At 46.0% G+C, this 18,996-nt stretch overlaps 1 protein-coding gene across 1 annotated transcript in view; it reads right to left on the bottom strand.

Moving 5' to 3' along the window:
- VPS13A (vacuolar protein sorting 13 homolog A) overlaps positions 1-18,996 on the bottom strand; it is a 269,928-nt gene that overhangs the window by 61,634 nt on the left and 189,298 nt on the right. Inside the window, 4 exon segments of the mRNA XM_040417055.1 lie at positions 1,518-1,664; positions 1,895-2,042; positions 12,116-12,348; positions 18,843-18,972. Coding sequence (XP_040272989.1) covers positions 1,518-1,664; positions 1,895-2,042; positions 12,116-12,348; positions 18,843-18,972 — 658 coding nt within the window.

Genomic DNA, 18,996 nt, shown 5'->3' on the forward strand with positions numbered 1-18,996 from the left:
CCCGGTAAGTCCCTGAATCTGTGGAAAGGCTCACTTCCGGCTGAGAATTTGTGTAATGGATATGGGGCATCAGAAAAGTCTGGGAAAGGTAGGACACTCATGTATGTAAAATTACACCAATGTCCCCAATCCCGGACAACCCCTTTAAAAATGGTGTCTCCAAAGTTTTTACCTTCTCATTGAACTACACAGCCCCTTTCACTTGGGACATCTATTTCTTAGTTGTTTTTTTTTAATATAATTTTTGCTTTAAATATTAAGGAATATCCTGGATTCTAACCTTTTAAAATTAATTCCTTAATGACCAGACCTTAAAGCAGTACTCCCTTTTGGGCTTTTACAGGATATTCACATGATAAGCCATAAAGTCTGACAGATTTGAGTATCACCTCCAGGACCCATTTATCTATCTAGACAAAGGGGCTAATTTACTGACGGACACTTGGGCTGTCACTGCCACACGCAGGACGGGATGCAGGCTTGCTCCATGAACATCAACCTCTTAATGGAGAGATAAGTATCAAACAACACAGCGACTGATCATCGCTGATTCTTGATTTCTGAAACTGTTGATTTGCGAGTCCGGTTTGTACTGTGGCTATTGGGCACATGGTTGCCAATGTTGTTGTACTAGTCCCCTGTTGATTTGGCTGTGGGCCATTGAAACGCGTCTAGACGTCATGTGGAGTTGGCATGAGTGTACCCCTGATCTGGTTTCCCTGCCGAACGCTGGGCAGTCATCGCCACTACACAGGGACAATCAGTGGCATGTAGAGAGGTGGGAATTGGAGGAAGTAATAGGGACACATAGGGGAAGAGACCGAGCATCTGTGTCCCACCAACTTCTCTTCGTCAATACAACTTACTACTCCCTATCCCTCTCTCAGTCTTTTATTCTCTTTTTGTATGCGGGAACACTCTATGCATGCATGGTGTTTTGCACAATATTTTTTTTTATCATTTTGAGATATACTTTACGGGCCTATTTTAAATTGATTATTTATTAAAAGCGAAGTTTTACTAAGGTCATCCACCATTTGTTAATTATTGTATTGATTCCCTTGGGTCACCCATTATATATCAAGTAATTTACCATTGATAATTTGGTTGTGTGATAAATATTCCCTGGCTGCCATACGAAGATACTGCCACCCTGCAATTGCAGCAGTGGTATCGCCTGATAAAGTGCCCCCTCCCTCTAAACAACTTAAATGCCACTGTCACAATTGACTGTGGCATCTAAGGGGTTAAACCATTGGGCTCGTGGCTTCTGCCATTCTTGGCTGTTAGAGCAAGAGCGATGGCCTAGCCTAAGGTCTGTTAGTGAACACAGTTATAAAGTATATTAGCGGGCACTAACGCATTAAAGGACTCTCCAGGAATGGATATGGGCGATTTATGGTTGCTTTGGAAATTGCACCGTCTGGTCTGACACTGTATCTCGATGGGAGATGCAGCTAAAACAGCATAAATGACTGATGACACACTGATACTAGCATAAAAGATCATTTCTTTACCTGTATTCTGTAGACCTGTAGTCTGATAGATGCTTGATGAGCAGAGGCAGAGTATTCTACCTTCAAAGCTGGCAGAAAGCTTCTTCTCACTGGTCCCAAAGGTGGTTGTAGGAATTTCATGCCAGTCAATGTAGGTGTAAGGCACACCTGCAACATTCATACACAAAAGCACAGTGTAGTTTACAGATGAAAAAACAGGAACTGTATGAATTTCACTTAGTTTTTTATTTAACAGGAAACCTTGCAAATCTCAAAGTCAATGCTCCTTACTCTTTTTTAATCTTATATTTGCCACTTGTCAGGTTTTCATTGTGAACCTTCAAGTACACTAGGTAGCTCTATCATAAATACAATTACTCCATACAGGGCTCACGTACCTGTGAATTAGCCTCCAACTCCACAATTCGGTTATCTGTAGGGGAAGATTCACTGTAATCTTTGTAAGCTGCTTCTAGTGTGTCTGTCTGCTTTACACTCAGTGGCCTCCATCTTGTCTTCTTTTTTGTCTCCCAAACTACATCTGAACTAAAATGAAAAAGCATCCAAACACTTCAGAATTAAAGGCATACTTCTCTAATATAAATAACATAGAATAGAGAATCCCTGGTTATTTTGGAAATATACATTGCCTTCCCATATTATATGCATAAACCGAACTACAGTTACATAAATGAATATGAGTCAATTGGCAAAGAAATCTTATAGACCATTTCAATCTACAGGAAGTAATGGGGTAAAGCTCACTCCCAGGGAAGTAGCAGCACGGATACTTACAGAAAGTCAGCTTTGTGTATAGTGTAAAAACCGTATTTAAATAATGACATTTTCTGATAATATTAGCCCCATTTATAGTCTACTTGCAGGTATAATAAATCAATATAAGTAAAGGCAGTGGCTCTGCTACACTTTTAAAATGCAAAAAAAGTTGCACATCATGTTTATGCTATAATTTGCAAGTTTTCACACTTCTCTCCACTTTTCAAACACAGCCCCACAGATTTACAGAAACTGGTGTAAATTATAGCTCAAGTCCATGCCAGCTCATAGCTGGTATGTCACAGGCTGCCAGAAAAAGTGCCAATAAATACATTTTCTGCCTCTTATGCCTCATTCACACGTCAGTGTTTCACGGACGCAACCTGTACGTGTTCTCCACGCACAGCACACGTCCCCATTCATTTTAATGTGTGTATTCAGATATTTGTGTTTTAGCATGGTCCGTGGGTCAGTGTTTTTAGCACACATACATGCTCTATTTTGTCTGTGTTCACGGATCCATCACGTCCATTATAATCTGTGTTGTGTTGCATCCGTGTTTCATGGATCATTAAGAAGAGATGCTTTGAAAAAAAAAAATCAGCTGTTCAGTGTCAGTAAAACACGGATGCAACACAGACAGAAAAAACACACAGACTTAACACGGATGCATCACTGACCACCTGCTCACGGATTTGAGCATGGACACGGACGTGTGAATGAGGCTTAAGGCTGCCATAGGAAATGCTAGTCTTAGTAAATCTGCCACACTGTATAACAAAGTTCTCTGAAAACTATTAGTTCTATTACAAAACTAACTCTGAAGAATATGTGAATATATAGGACTTTACTTCAGAAAGACACAGGTGGAAAGATTTCATACATGTTACTCTCTGTTCACACTAGCATCATTGATTCCATTTATAATGGAGCCAACGCAGCTAAGCCGGATCCCTTTTTTGAACCGATACAGGCAAATCATGACAGAAAACATTGACTTTGACATTGCAGTTCTAATATTTATAAAAGTTGCAGATTGCACTATTCCTGCCGTCCAAAATACTGGAAAGCAGATAGCAATAGTTAAAGGAGTTGTCTGAGTTCAGAGCTGAACCTGGACATACCTCCATTTTCACCCAGGCAGCCCCACTGACTTGAGCATTGGAGCAGTTCATGCTCCGATGCTCTCCTTTGCCCTGCGCTAAATCGCGCAGGGCAAAGGCATTTTTTGGATATCCGGTGACGTCACCGGCACTAGAGGGTGGGATTTAGTGCTGCCCTAGCCAGTAAAACGACTAGTGCAGAGCTAATGCCCACCCATCAGAGCCGGTGACGTCACCGAACACACTGCCGGGCGGAAGTGTATTATTGAAAACAAAAGAGCCCTTGCTCTGCGCGACCTAGAGCAGGGCAAGGGAGCGCATCGGAACATGAGATGCTCCGATGCTAGCCTCAGGGGGGCTGTCTGGGTATAAATAATGGCATGTCCGGGTTCAGCTCTGAACCCGGACAACCCCTTTAAAGAGTAACTAAACCTTTGCATCAAATTTTAATGATATCCCGAATGCCCTAAAAAAGGAGATTTTTGTATAATTTACCAGTAAAATCTCTTTCTGGCTCTTCATTGGGGGACACAGGAACCATGGGTATAGCTATGTCCTCTAGGAGGCGTTAACACTAGTAAAAGCTGTTAGCTCCTCCCCTGGCAGCTATACCCCCTCCAGACTGGAGAGCGAGAGCTTCAGTTTGTGTACAAGCAGTAGGAGAAGCAAGCCAACCAAAGAAAAAAACATGGAACACCAACCATGCCAAAAACCCAACGGGGTTCTGACTAGAACAGCCACAGCTGTGGTTGAAAAACAATACTGGGTGGGCGCTGTGTCCCCCAATGAAGAGCGAGAAAGAGATTTTACTGGTAAGTTATATAAAAATCTCCTTTTCTCGCCCATATTCATTGGGACACACAGGAACCGTGGGACGTCCAAAAGCAGTCCACAGGGAGGGAAAAACCACAGCCCCATGGAACAAGCGTCCCTGCAGTCATCTAGGAAACTGCCGCCTGCAAGACCATGCGGCCCAAGGCAGCGTCCGCCGATGCATAAGTATGCACCTGGTAAAATTTTGTGAATGTATGTAAGGAGGACCAAGTAGCCGCCTTATATAACTGTGCAGCCGAAGCGCGATTCTTCCGAGCCCAAGATGCGCCCACCGCTCTGGTGGAGGGAGCCGTGACACCTAAGGGCGGAACCCTGTCCCTGGCGCGGTAAGCCTCCGCAATTGCAGCCCGAATCCAACTTGCGATTGCCACCTTGGAGGCCGCCAATCCCTTGCGAGGACCCTCCGGAATGACAAAAAGGGAGTCTGTACGGTGGAAGGGAGCGGAGGATGCTAAATAGATCTTGAGAGCTCTGACAACATCCAAGTGATGCAACTCCCTTTCCTTAGGGTGTGAAGGAGAGGGACACAGAGAAGGAAGGACAATTTCCTCGTTGATATGGAAGTCGGAGACCACCTTCGGAAGAAAGGAAGGAACAGGCCGGAGAACCGCTTTATCCTTATGAAGAACCAGGAAGGGTTCTCTACAAGAACGGGCCGCCAATTCAGACACCCGTCTGATGGAAGTAATAGCCACAAGGAAAACCACCTTCCAGGACAGGAGTCGGAGAGAAATCTCCCGCAAAGGCTCAAAGGGGAAAGCCTGGAGCGCTAAGAGGACTAAATTCAGATCATAAGACGGTAAAGGAGGATGGTACGGAGGAACCGTATGTGCCACTCCCTGAAGAAAAGTCCTTACAGGCCCGAGGGGGGCCAGAGGGCGCTGGAAAAAATTAGAAAGCGCCGAGACCTGACCCTTCAAAGAGCTAAGGCTCAAACCAAGGTCCAACCCTGATTGAAGAAAGGACAGGAATGTGGGGAGAGAAAAACGAAGAGGAGGAATGTTTCGGTTTTCACAGAAACCCAGGAAGGATCTCCAGGTCCTGTAATAGATCCTGGAAGAAGCAGGCTTCCTAGCCTGAATCATAGTGCGAATAACATCCACCGAAAAACCTCTTCGCTTTAGAATGGCGATTTTAATGGCCACGCCTTCAAACGAAGAGACCTTAAATGCTGATGGAAGACCGCTCCCTGCGAAAGCAGGTCGTCTCTGAGCGGCAGTGACCAAGGAACGTCTCCCAGAAGAAGAACGAGGTCGGCGTACCACGCGCGACGGGGCCAATCTGGGGCGATGAGGATCGACGGAATGCCCTCCATCCTGATTTTCCGTAGAACCCTGGGCAGGAGGGGGAAGGGGGGAAACACAGAGGAGGGAGAACCATGCCGGTACATGGGCCTCCGCCCACCGTAAGATCTCGGCAGATTCCTGCATCACCGCAAGCCTGTGTGTTCCTCCCTGGTGGTTGATGTACGCCACAGCCGTGGCGTTGTCCGACTGGACTCTGACTGGGCAACCCTTCAAGAGGTGGATCCAGTGCCAGAGGGACAGAAGAATCGCCCTGAGTTACAGGACATTGATCGGGAGCTTGGACTCCGACCGAGACCATGTGCCTTGGACTGTCCTGGGAGGGAACACCCCTCCCCAACCCAGTAGACTGGCGTCGGTGGTAACAACCGTCCAGGAGACCGGAAGGAAGGACCTTCCCAGAACCGGAACCGACAGCCACCAACAAAGGGACGACCGTACCTGAGGGGAGAGACGGATAAGATGGTCCAGGCTCTCGAAAAATTTGTCACAGGAGGACAGGATCGCTCTCTGGAACGTGCGAGAGTGGAACTGGGCAAAGGGAAACAGGTGACCATCTTCCCTAACGTCCTCATGCAGAGTCGAATGGACGGAAGTCTGCAGTCGAGAAGGATCCTCACGGAACGGTGCAAGGCCAGTCACTTGTCTGGGGGAAGGCGAATCCGTGCCGCGTCCATTTCCAGAAGCATACCCAGGAAGACCAATTGTCTGGAGGGTGTCAGAGATGAACCCGAAACCCCAAACGTGCCAGGGCTTCCAGCGTTATCTGTAAGCTGTTTGATGCCTGAACAAAAGAGGAGGCCTTGATGAGGATGTAGTCCAGATAAGGCATAAGGAAGATGCCTCTGGAACGGAGCAGGGCGAGAAGAGGGGCCAGAATCTTTGTGTAGACCCGAGGCGCAGTTGCCAGCCCGAACGGGAGGGCGACAAACTGGTAATGACAGTCTCCTATCGCGAACCTCAGGAAGCGCTGGTGACTTCGCGCGATGGGGACGTGGAGGTATGCGTCCTGAATATCTATGGCCGAAAGGAATCCCCCCTGCTCCAGAGAAGCAATTACGGAACGAAGGGATTCCATCCGAAACCGCTAGAGGCGAAGGAACTTGTTCAGCAGTTTGAGGTCCAGGATGTGGCGCACCGAGCCCTCTTTTGAGGACCACAAAAAGGTTCGAATAGAACCCCCTGAACCTTTCTGCTGGGGAAACAGGAGAGATGACTCCCCGGTCCAGGAGGGACTGAATGGCCTGGGAGAAGGTGGCTGCCCGCTCGGGGTCCCGTGGAAGACGGAATTGAAAAAACCTGTCTGGGGGAAGAGACAGGAACTCGATCAGGTTTCCCGAGGATACAATCTCGAGCGCCCAAGCGTCGGACACGTGGGCCCGCCAGACGTCCTGGAAGAGGAGGAGGCGGCCCCCCCACCCTGTTGGGTGGGGGCGCACCTTCAGGTCGAGGTCTGCTTAGCCGCAGGGGGTCGAGCAGCCTGAGGTCTGGGATGCCAGGAGGGCTGTGCCCGAAAGGACTGTTTTTTGCGTCAATCCTGGGAAGGAAAGCCGCCGCCCCCAGCGGAGGAACTCGCTGCGGGGCGGGAACTAGCCAATCGACGAAAAGGTCTGCCACGTGAGGAACCTGACCTAAAGTGAGAGGCCCGCTTGGCCCTAGGCTGTGGGAGATGGGTGCTCTTGCCACCCGTAGCCTCAGAAATAATTTTATCCAGCCGAGAACCAAAGAGACGGGTGCCAGCAAAGGGGAGACCGACTAAAGAACACTTGGAAGTCGCGTCCGCTGCCCACACCTTCAGCCAAAGCTCGCGGCGTAAGGTGACTGCAAGCGCCGAAGAGCGCGCAATGAGGGCGCCAGCGTCCAGGGACGCCTCGCAGAGGAACTTCCCTGCCTGAATGATCAGCTGCGCCAAGGATCGGAGGTCCTGAGCAGGGACCTCGGATACCAAGTCCTGGTCCAGCTGGCTGCCCTACTCAGAGATTGCCTTTGCCACCCACACAGAGGCGAACACGGGCCTAAGGGCTGACCCCGTGGCTGCAAAGAGGGACTCCATCCGACGATGTTCAGCGGACTGAAGGGAGGATCCATCGACTGCAGGAATAGCAGTATTTTTGGCTAGCCGTGCTACAGGTGGGTCCACCTTAGGAGGGGATGTCCACGTGGAAACGCAGTCCGCTGGAAAAGGATATAGGATGTTCAGTTTTTGGGGGGTGGAAAAACGCATGTCTGGGTGATCCCAAGCCTGGGAAACCACCGCCGAAAAATCATTATGGCGAGGAAACACCTTTGAGGCCTGTTTTGGACGGAAGGAGGATACCCCTTCAGTGAAGGGGGGGGGGGGGTCGTCCTGCACCCGGAAGTTGTCGCGGATGGCAGCAATGAGGCTATGCACAGTAGAGGCCAATTTAGAAGGCTGCTCCGCATCCAAATTCTCAACCTCACCGGCGGACGGCACGGCTCCAGGAGAAGAAAAACCTGAGAGAGACTGTACACGTGGTGGAGAGGGAGATGCGTCAGAGGAATTAACATGGTCTACTCTGGGACGCTTTTGCGAATGCCGTGCACTGACGGAATCACCGGGAAGAAGTAACCTAGGCTGGTCGACCGAGACAGAAGCTCTGGAGGGTGCATCTGAGGGAGGCGCAGCCAGCGCCGTCAGCGGATTCTCAACCAAGCGACCCACTGTAGATAGGGTGGATTGGGAGATTTGAGCAAGGTTTTCCACCGCCTGAGAGAGCGTTTTGGCCCAGTCGGGTAACTCAGATGCCAGAGGGGGAGCAGCGGTATGGGCTGAAGGGGGGGGGGGGGGGACCCTGCCTGAGCGTCTGACAAGCAGTGCAGACAGGATCCTGTTGCCCACAAGGGAATTTAGCCTGACATATAGAGCAGGCATAATTACTAGCTATTGGCCGCGGAAGAACCCCAGAGGGATCAGACATGGTGAAAATCAGATATATCTGAGGCTGGGGGGGATACAGTGACCTGAGGAGAGGATTAACAGCTCTTACCAGAGAAAGTCCGGAGAGAACTGGCCGAGCGCTGAGGCGGGAAGAATAGGCCCCACCCCCTCAGGTCCTGCATCCCTCCAGAGAGCCGATGCGATACGCGCGCATGCGTCCATTAACCCCCGCATAGCTAGAATCGCTCCTCGCTGTGACCCCCTGTTCCCCCTGCTTGCCAGACAGCGCCATATAGCAGGCAGCCGCCCGATCGACGCCAGCCATAGCTGTGAATCGCCCCCGAACTTCCCTTGCTTGTAAGCGCTCTGTGCGCTTGGCTCCACCCACCGATCCGATGCGGCCCATGTCTGTGCCCCAGCGCTCAGTGAATCGCCTTCCAGGGAGACACATGTGAGGCCCTGCCTGATGCTGCTGATAAATAAACCGCTGTTGCTGCTATGGATTAACCCTTGCAGGTCGTCTCTGAGGCAAGAGATGTTGAGCGGCGGGTGGGTGGGTCGATGGCCTGGAGCAGGCATCTACTTATCTGTCCAGCCGCCATCTTCACCCTTCCTCTTGTTCCAGCATGGTCACCCCTTCAGCTACTGGCACCGTAGTGGCAGGAAGCTGGAAGAGGGACTTCGACTGGTGACCCCCTTGGCTGGCGGGATGCAGGGAGCGAGGCTGCTCTGGTCCACCTTGTCTTCTTGAGGGGAAAAGAGGCAGCGTGGCGAACCAACGCTGGCGTGCTCCCCCGGGGAGAACAGGGAGGTGAGGCGACCACTGTTTCCCACCTAAAAGAAGAGAAAAAAATAAACTAAAATAAAAAATCTTCAGGAGCTTCGGAGGTCTTGCCTCCTATTGACACTAGAAAAAACTGAAGCTCTCTCTCCAGGCTGAAGGGGGTATAGCTGCCAGGGGAGGAGCTGACAGCCTTTACTAGTGTCAACGCCTAGAGGACATAGCTATTCCCACGGTTCCTGTGTCCCCCAATGAATATGGGCGATAAAAAACTTTTTCTAATATACCTTATTTATTAATTTTAAAGTGTTTTCCCTACCTAAAGTTCACTGTGACAGCTCAGCGGTGAACGGAGCGTGAAATTTATGAATGGGGACGCAGCAGTGCAGGGAGTACAGGCAGGAGCGCATATTGCTGCTCCTGCCTGTACCCCCCGGAGGATTACTAACTCCTGGCATAGCACATGGGTACTCTGTACCCATGATTAGCTGAACGGCGCGGGCTCCTTCTGCCTGCTCTGCTAAGCTAAGAGAACTGAATGTCAGCTCTTAGCTTAGCGGAGCAGGCAGGAGCCCACTCTTCTCAGCTAATCCTGGCATAGTACATGGGTACAGGGTACCCATGTACTATGCCAGGAGTAGGGTTGTTGCGGGTATCAAAATTTCGATACCCAATCGATACGATACCGGGATTTCCACTTTTTCGATACTGGCCTGCGCTGCTGCGCAGTCTAGTATCACAGAACATGAGCGCGCTGCTGTCAGCGCGCTCACGTTCCCTCAGCAGCACAGGGGAGAAGGAAGCAGTTTCTCCCTCCCCCTGTGCTGCTGCTGCCGCTGCTACCAGTGGGGAGAGAGGGGTGGGTGCACTGCTCCACCAATGATAGGACGACCTTTTTTATGGGTTCGGACTTAGTTAAGTTACAGGACATGTAGAGCAGCGCCCAGGGATGTCCCTGCACCTGCTTCTCTCCTGGGCATTCCTTCTCGGAACGCCCAGGAGAGAAGCTGATGTCTCCTCCCCATCGCTCCGATAGTAGTAATTAGCATTCGGAGAAGGAGATTGTAACTGGGGCACAGCGGGCGAACGGAGCGGCGCCCAGGAATAATAGTAGGAGCAGGGACATCCTGCTCTACATGTCCTGCTAACTTAACTAAGTCCGAACCCACGAAATGTCGTCTTTAACTTTTAATACAGGAGGCAGGTACTGGCAGCAGAATCACATTGCCGGCACCCTGCCTCTGACAGGGAGCTGCGATCAGCAGCAGTTAACCCCTCAGGTGTGGGGGGTTAACTGCCGCTGATTTGCTGCCAGTACCCACCTCCTGTATTAAAGGTTAATTTTAATTGGTGGCGCAGTGCGCCCCCTCCCCCCAGTATTAGAATCATTGGTGGCGCAGCGCCCCCTCCCGCCCTCAGTTTTAAAATCAATGGTGGCAGTGGCCACAGAGTCCCCTCACCTCCTCTCATTGGTGGTGCAGTGGCAGCTTCCGATCGGAGCCCCAGCAGTGTAATCCTGGGGCTCCGATCGGTTGCCATGGCAGCCAGGACGCTACCATAGTCGGCTCCCTGCTGCTGTGTGCACAAAGCAGAGAGCAGCAGGAAGAGTGTAAAGTCCTATTCACCCCCCTAATAGAGCTCTATCAGGGTGAATAGGACAAGGGATGAAAAAATCCCAGGTTCTAGCACCTAAGGGGGGAAAAAGTTATTAAATAAAAAGTAAAAAAAATATAAAAATGATCACATATCGCCACGTCCGAAAAGTCCAAACTATTAAAATAGAAAAAAAATCTAAGCGGTGAACGCCGGAAAAGAAAAAAATATAAATAAATACTGCGCGATTCGCCATTTTTTAAAAATGCGGAATGCACATGGCTTTTTTGGTTTATTTTTTTTGCGTGGTATCGAATGGCATCGAGTATCTCAATACTTTTTTATGGAACTATATTAGAAAAAGTTTTTTTAGAGCATTAAGGACATCATATTAAAATTTGATGCAAAGCTTTAGTTACTCTTTAAAGCAAATGTGTGAACAGACAAGAGGCATAGTTTGGCTTCTGACTACCTTGGCTGTGTTGGGGGAGCGGTTTCGAAGTTGTGGGTGGTTTCTGAGTTTATATATAGGAAATCGGGATTGAGAAGTATAACAATGGTGGGTGACCTGGGGTGGAGGAGTTGGGAGACAAGCTTATCATGGAAAGGACAGGGGCTAAGAACATGTCCAGGGTGTCGGCTCTATATTCTTTAATGCTCTGAGACACAATATTAATATGTTATAGTACCCGTCTCATCGCTGGGTGGTAGGGTGCAGGGGAGGGGGGGGGGGATTTATTTTGTCGTTTTGTGGTACATCTGAAAAGGTATATCTCTGTTTCTTCTGATTTCACTATTTATATATGTATGTCAATTATGGTAAAAGTCTTGACAATTTTCAGTCCATTCTTTTGTTTTTTGATCTTGCTTTCTGTACCGTTAAAACTTGTTTAATAATAATAAGTATCTGATTCAAAAAATGTGTTAACAGACCCTTTAAGGGGTTGTCAGGGAATTTAATATTGATGGCTTATCCTCAGGATTGGCCATCAATATCTGATCGGCAGTGAACTGAGCTTGTAACTGCTGTGCTGTTCCCATTCCCTTCAATGGGAGCAGCGCTGTTTTTACAAGCTCAATCACTACCCAAAGGCAAAGCTATGCAGTCCTGGTACCAGAGTTAAACCAAAACCACTTATAGGCAGAGGTGTGGGGTGCCAGACCTCCCCCGCCCTCAACGCTCATTAAAAGATTACTCAGTTTATGTTTCTTCACCGCAAACCATTTTTTATATGACTTAAATAGCCAAGACTACAGACCCGGGAGTCCAGATTGATAGCTCCCACACACTTACTAAATCCACCTAAAGACAGAAAATGTGAACTTGCCTGGTGATACCAATGTAGGAGACTTCTTGCTTGGAATAATTATTTACTAATGAAATTCCAATGTTAGACAATGACACAGTGACCTCCTGATCTGCAAGCTCTGCTTTTTCACTGTCATAAGTAACTTGAAAAACTTTTTCGTCTTCAGTAAAAAGCACAATTCGTTGTAAACCCTCCAGAAAGGACACCAAATAGACAATGCTACTCTCCATTCTAAGATATTCAACTCTGTCCTAAAAAGACACAAATACATAATTTGAGTCAAGGCACATCAATGAGAAATGAAGGGCAATCATGATCACAATTGGACATAAAGTACACCATTATATTCTTAAATTCAACAGACTGTAGTGAAATGATTTTGTGTAGATATTAGGAACACTGGGGGAGATTTATCAAACTGGTGCAAAGTTAAACTGGCTTAGTTGTCCATAGCAACCAATCAGATTCCACCTTTCATTTTTCACAGCTCCTTTGGAAAATGAAAGGTGGACTGTGATTGAACTAACTTTTCAAACAACTTTGCATAAGTCAATAGTACAGACAACCACAAGAAACTTTGTAATGTCTTATCAGTTAGAAATGTCTAGTTCTCATGTTATCAGCTGTTTAATTCTCCCCTTTTGCTAATTGCCTTTCACTTTGATAAATGCTTTAATCACATTCAAGACCGAAGCAGCTTCACAGAAGGATCATATTACTGTCAATACAAGTCTATGGAGAGGGGAGGGGGGAGGAGTGACCAGGGACTAAATGAGACACACACAGACAAGCAGGCTGGTGCAGCTACATGGGCTGCGATATTCTTTATTTATAACCATACAGGTCAGTAATGTACTCCATGATCCTGGGGCTGCTTCTGAGTGATTGTGAAAAAGTTAGGAAGCAGATTCTCCTCTACTTGATGTGCTTATTGGATGGCAGCAAGTCTCCAACCACTAGATCTTGGGAAACTACAAAATACACACTGACCATGTGAAGAGGAAAACTGCTAAAAATAGAATATATCATACAGTGGCTGGAAATAGTGTACACACACTGTATTACTGATTAATGCAAAGCTTGTTGAAAGTTTAGGAACACTTTAAAAGTGTTGTGCCAAGTTTGAAAGTTATACCAACTCCCAGCAGCAGGACCCCCATCGATCCCGAGAACAGGGTTGCCATTTTCCCTCCCAATGAAGCATCAGGCTAAACCTGTGGCCTGATGCTCCATTCATTCTCTATGGAACTGATGGAAACAGCAGAGCTCTGTATTATACGATCTCCAGCACTCCTGTACAAACGTAACAGAGTGGCAGGGCGCATTCTTGCTGACCACAAGTGAAGGGGGATGAGTAGTATATGAACACTAAGCATAGGATCTGTGCTAGTGACAGCAAGTCTCAGAGGTAACACAAATATAGTTGATTATCAGTGCTCTGCTCCGCAGCTCTCCTCCTCCACCTTAAACTGCTGCAGCGTCTGTGTCTGTAAACCTACGGGCTGTTCAGGATCGGTCTTGCCACAACTTTCAAAGAAGTACTGACATAGCATAGACCCGTTTTAAAAGTTCACAATACACTTTATTTTACTTGCAAGATTGTAGTCTTGAGTTCAACATCACATATAAAACAATGCCCGAACCGGGTTTCGCTCCTGCCTCATCTGGGGCGTCCTGATTGTTCTCTCAGGTATGGGCGGTATTTATCTTGTTATACACACTATTGCTTCCACCATCTATAAGGCTGCATTTTTCATCTGTTCCAATAATTAATAAAGCCGTATTACTAAATTAAAACCTATGAGTCCTTATATTGCTATATTTTAATAACCACATCTCTTATGCTAGGTCATAAATACTTCTGATGCTCTCAAAGTTTTGGCCACTATCCCTATAATCTTTTGCTATATCCTGGTATCGAAACCCCTACATTCTACCTCCGGAGCGCTCCTGCTCCTAGTCTTCCACCTCACAATTTCAGTTCTTATGTGTGAAATATTTAGTTCTTATGTGTATTCATAATGCTGCCACAATACTAGCTGGAGATAGGTGCAGAGTGTACTACTATTTTCAAATCTAAAATCTGAGGAGGATCTCTATTAAAGAGGACCTTTCACTAGAATAAAAAATGTAAACTAAGCATACAGACATGGAGAGCGGCGCCCAGGGATCTCCCTGCACTTACTATTATCCCTGGGCGCCGCTCCGTTCTCCCGGTATAGCCTCCGGTATCTTCATATGTTCGGCTCCACCCAGTTGAGCCTGTCAGCGTCTCTTTCTCCCAGGCTGTAGCGCTGGCCAATCGCAGCTCTCAGCTCATAGCCTGAGAGAAAAAAAACTCTCAGGCTATGAGCTGAGCGCTGCGATTGGCCAGCACTACAGCCTGGGAGAAGGAGACGCCGGCAGGCTCCACCCAGTTGAACTGAACATATGAAGCTACCGGAGCCTATAGCAGGAGAACGGAGCGGCGCCCAGGGATAATAGTAACTGCAGGGAGATCCCTGGGCGCCGCTCTCCATGTCTGTATAGTTAGTTTACATTTTTTATTCTAGTGAAAGGTCCTCTTTAATAATGTGTATATTAGTGCTGTAGCTATCCCACATCGTTACCGATGCATATTCTCTATTAAGCTTGATGTCAGGCTGAATATTTCTAGTGTTGTCAAGGTGCTATCTGGGGATACGTCAAAAAGGCACTACAAAATAGACTCGGGGTAGGGTCTACCCTATTAGTGATACTGGTGCTATAGCGGTACCATGCCATTAACACAGATTCAAAGTGAATGATTTGTTGGACTAGATATTAGGTTATTTGTTCCTAATACTAACAGTGAGCTAACTAAAAAACGATTTGGGGTATGCTATCATATCCATATCTGAATAACCAAAAGGGTTTCCCTCGATATTAGATCTTATATTATTGCTATAGCGGTATCTGGTGGTTACCACGGACTTAATGTCTGTTCTCTTTTGAGCTATATGTTGCCTGTCTTCGGTTAATACATACATACAGACCTAATATCCCATTCAATATTTAACCCTTTAAGTTGTAGGGTTTGTAGTTTGTAAATACATTCCGCCTCTCTCTTATTTATATGTTTAACTAGATCCCCTCCACTTAATTTTCACTAATTCTACCCCCATAAACTTCAGACCTTCCGGTTTTTTTTTTTTTTTGGTTGGCTCTTTTAAAATGTGCCGAAACACTATGCGTTTCTAGTCCTTTTCTGATATTCCTAACATGTTCCTCAATTCTTATCTTGAGTTTCCTCAGTGTTCGTCCAACATATTGGAGTTTGCACAGGCATTCAAGTACATATATTACCCCTATACTCTCACAGGATATATCTCCTCTAACTTTTTGGCCTTTTTCAACTGCTACTGCGGTAATTTTATCACCCTTCTTTCTTCTTTAGATCTATTTTTACAGCCCACGCAAAAACCACACCATGTGACTGTGCCGTTAATTGGTGGCGTTTCCTCTTTTTGCAGACAGCTATGTATAACTTTGTCTTTGATCGTCGGTGCTCTTTTGAAAATAAAAGGAGGTTTTTCTGGAAGGGAATGACCTAATACTGGGTCATTTCCAAGTGTTCTCCAATTACTTATTATTATTTGTTTAATCTGCGGACACACCGTGGAATATTGCATAGAAAAGGCAAATTTGTATCTCTCTCCATCCTTTGTTGTTCTGTTTTTAACTTCCTTATTCCCCTTTGCTACCTCTTTTCTGTTGATATCAATATACCCATTACGGTCAGTGGGTTTGAAGTACGTTCTAGTATAAATTTGTCCCTCCTCCACTATAATCTCCAGATCAAGGAAATTGATAGAATCTAAATAAATGTTTTTTGATCCTCTTTGAAATTTTATTTTTCTAAATAAAACTCTACTGCTCTTAACTCTATATCCTTAGGTATGTTAGTATAAAATGATGTCCCGTTAAAGAGGTAGCAAAGGGAAATAAGGAAGTTAAAAACAGAACAACAAAGGATGGAGAGAGATACAAATTTGCCTTCTCTATGCAATATTCCACGGTGTGTCCGCAGATTAAACAAATAATAATAAGTAATTGGAGAACACTTGGAAATGACCCAGTATTAGGTCATTCCCTTCCAGAAAAACCTCCTTTTATTTTCAAAAGAGCACCGACAATCAAAGACAAAGTTATACATAGCTGTCTGCAAAAAGAGGAAACGCCACCCATTAACGGCACAGTCACATGGTGTGGTTTTTGCGTGGGCTGTAAAAATAGATCTAAAGAAGAAAAAAAGAAGGGTGATAAAATTACCGCAGTAGCAGTTGAAAAAGGCCAAAAAGTTAGAGGAGATATATCCTGTGAGAGTATAGGGGTAATATATGTACTTGAATGCCCGTGCAAACTCCAATATGTTGGACGAACACTGAGAAAACTCAAGATAAGAATTGAGGAACATGTTAGGAATATCAGAAATGGGCTAGAAATGCAAAGTGTTTCGGCACATTTTAAAAGAGCCCATCAAAAAATCCCAGAAGGTCTGAAGTTTATGGGGGTAGAATTAATGAAAATTAAGTGGAGGGGATCCAGTTAAACATATAAATAAGAGAGAGGCGGAATGTATTTACAAACTACAAACCCTACAACTTAAAGGGTTAAATATTGAATGGGATATTAGGTCTGTATGTATGTATGTATGTATTAACCGAAGACAGGCAACATATAGCTCAATAGAGAACAGACATTAAGTCTGTGGTAACCACCAGATACCGCTATAGCAATAATATAAGATCTAATATCGAGGGAAACCCTTTTGGTTTTTCAGATATGGATATGATAGCACACCCCGAATTGATTTTTAGTTAGCTCACTGTTAGTATTAGGAACAAATAACCTAATATATAGTCCAACAAATCATGCACTTTGAATCTGCGTTAATGGCATGGTACCGCTATAGCACCAGTATCACTAATAGGGTAGACCCTACCCCGAGTCTATTTTGTAGTGCCTTTTTGACGTATCCCCAGATAGCACCTTGGCAACACTAGGAATATTCAGCCTGACATCAAGCTAAATAGAGAATATGCATTGGTATCGATGTGGGATAGCTACAGCACTAATATACACATTATTAATAGAGATCCTCCTCAGATTTTAGATTTGAAAATAGTAGTACACTCTGCACCTATCTCCAGCTAGTATTGTGGCAGCATTATGAATACACATAAGAACTAAATATTTCACACATAAGAACTGAAACTGTGAGGTGGAAGACTAGGAGCAGGAGCGCTCCGGAGGTAGAATGTAGGGGTTTCGATACCAGGATATAGCAAAAGATTATAGGGATAGTGGCCAAAACTTTGAGAGCATCGGAAGTATTTATGACCTAGCATAAGAGATGTGGTTATTAAAATATAGCAATATAAGGACTCATAGGTTTTAATTTAGTAATACGGCTTTAATAATTATTGGAACAAATGAAAAATGCAGCCTTATAGATGGTGGAAGCAATAGTGTGTTGATTTTAGTGGATAGTTAGTATTTAAAAAGAGATAAAGTTATTTAAAAAAGGAAAAAAAGGAAAGGATGTAAGGTATAACATAAGATAAATACCGCCCATACCCGAGAGAACAATCAGGACGCCCCAGATGAGGCAGGAGCGAAACCCGGTTCGGGCATTGTTTTATATGTGATGTTGAACTCAAGACTACAATCTTGCAAGTAAAATAAAGTGTATTGTGAACTTTTAAAACGGGTCTATGCTATGTCAGTACTTCTTTGAAAGTTGTGGCAAGACCGATCCTGAACAGCCCGTGGGTTTACAGACACAGACGCTGCAGCAGTTTAAGGTGGAGGAGGAGAGCTGCGGAGCAGAGCACTGATAATCAACTATATTTGTGTTACCTCTGAGACTTGCTGTCACTAGCACAGACCCCATGCTTGCTTTTTATAATATATACTGAGGAAGTGGGGACCTGCTCCCTAACAGAATCGGCTGCTGTATAATAGCGCATCCTGCCAGTCACACTGTTTCAATTTTATTATTTATAGTATATGAACACCGCCTGGGTGTGAGAGGTACTTTACAAAGTACAATTCCAATTGAAACACAGCACTACAAAATGCTTTGTTACCTCTTCAGTCTACAATTGGTGTGGATTCCAGCTTTATAACCCTACCAATCAGCAAGTGAAAGCATACCCTAGTGTTGAAAAAAAGTTTTAAATTCACCCATTTCATGTAATAATATGACATGAAGAATATTGTTCTTTCTACTTAAAGGGGTTCTGCACTTTCATTTAACTGATGATCTATCCTCTGGATAGATCATCAGCTTCTGATCGGCGGGGTCAGACACCCGGGACTCCGCCGATCAGCTGTTTGAGAAGGCAGCGGCGCTCCAGCAGCCCCTGTGGCCTTCTCACTGTTTACCGCCGTCCCACTGACGTCACGACTAGTATCAACTAGCGTGGTCGGGGCTAAGCTCCATTCAAGTTAACAGAACTTAGCCGCGCCCACGCTAGTTGATACTAGTCGTGACATCAGTGGGCCGGCGGTAAACAGTGAGAAAGCCGCGCCGCTGCCTTCTCAAACAGCTGATCGGCGGGGGTCCCGGGTGTCGGACCCCCGCCGATCAGAAGCTGATGATCTATCCAGAGGATAGATCAACAGTTAAATTAAAGTGCAGAACCCCTTTAAGTGATTATGCCGTAAGGATTTATTTGTGTTTTGTTTTTCATATGTTCAATAAATGGAAGATTGTGCTAACCTCTATCTGAGTAACAGTGCCAGCACTTGTTCCACATTTCCAGTACAATGCTCTTTCACTAGTGGGGTCCTCCCATGCAAATAATGCTGCTTTTCCTGGAGGCAAGGCATCGTTCTCCCCATTAACAGAGCTAAATGGTACAAATAAAAAAATA

Source organism: Bufo bufo, chromosome 2 (assembly GCF_905171765.1).
Source record: "Bufo bufo chromosome 2, aBufBuf1.1, whole genome shotgun sequence".
NCBI lineage: Eukaryota > Metazoa > Chordata > Amphibia > Anura > Bufonidae > Bufo > Bufo bufo.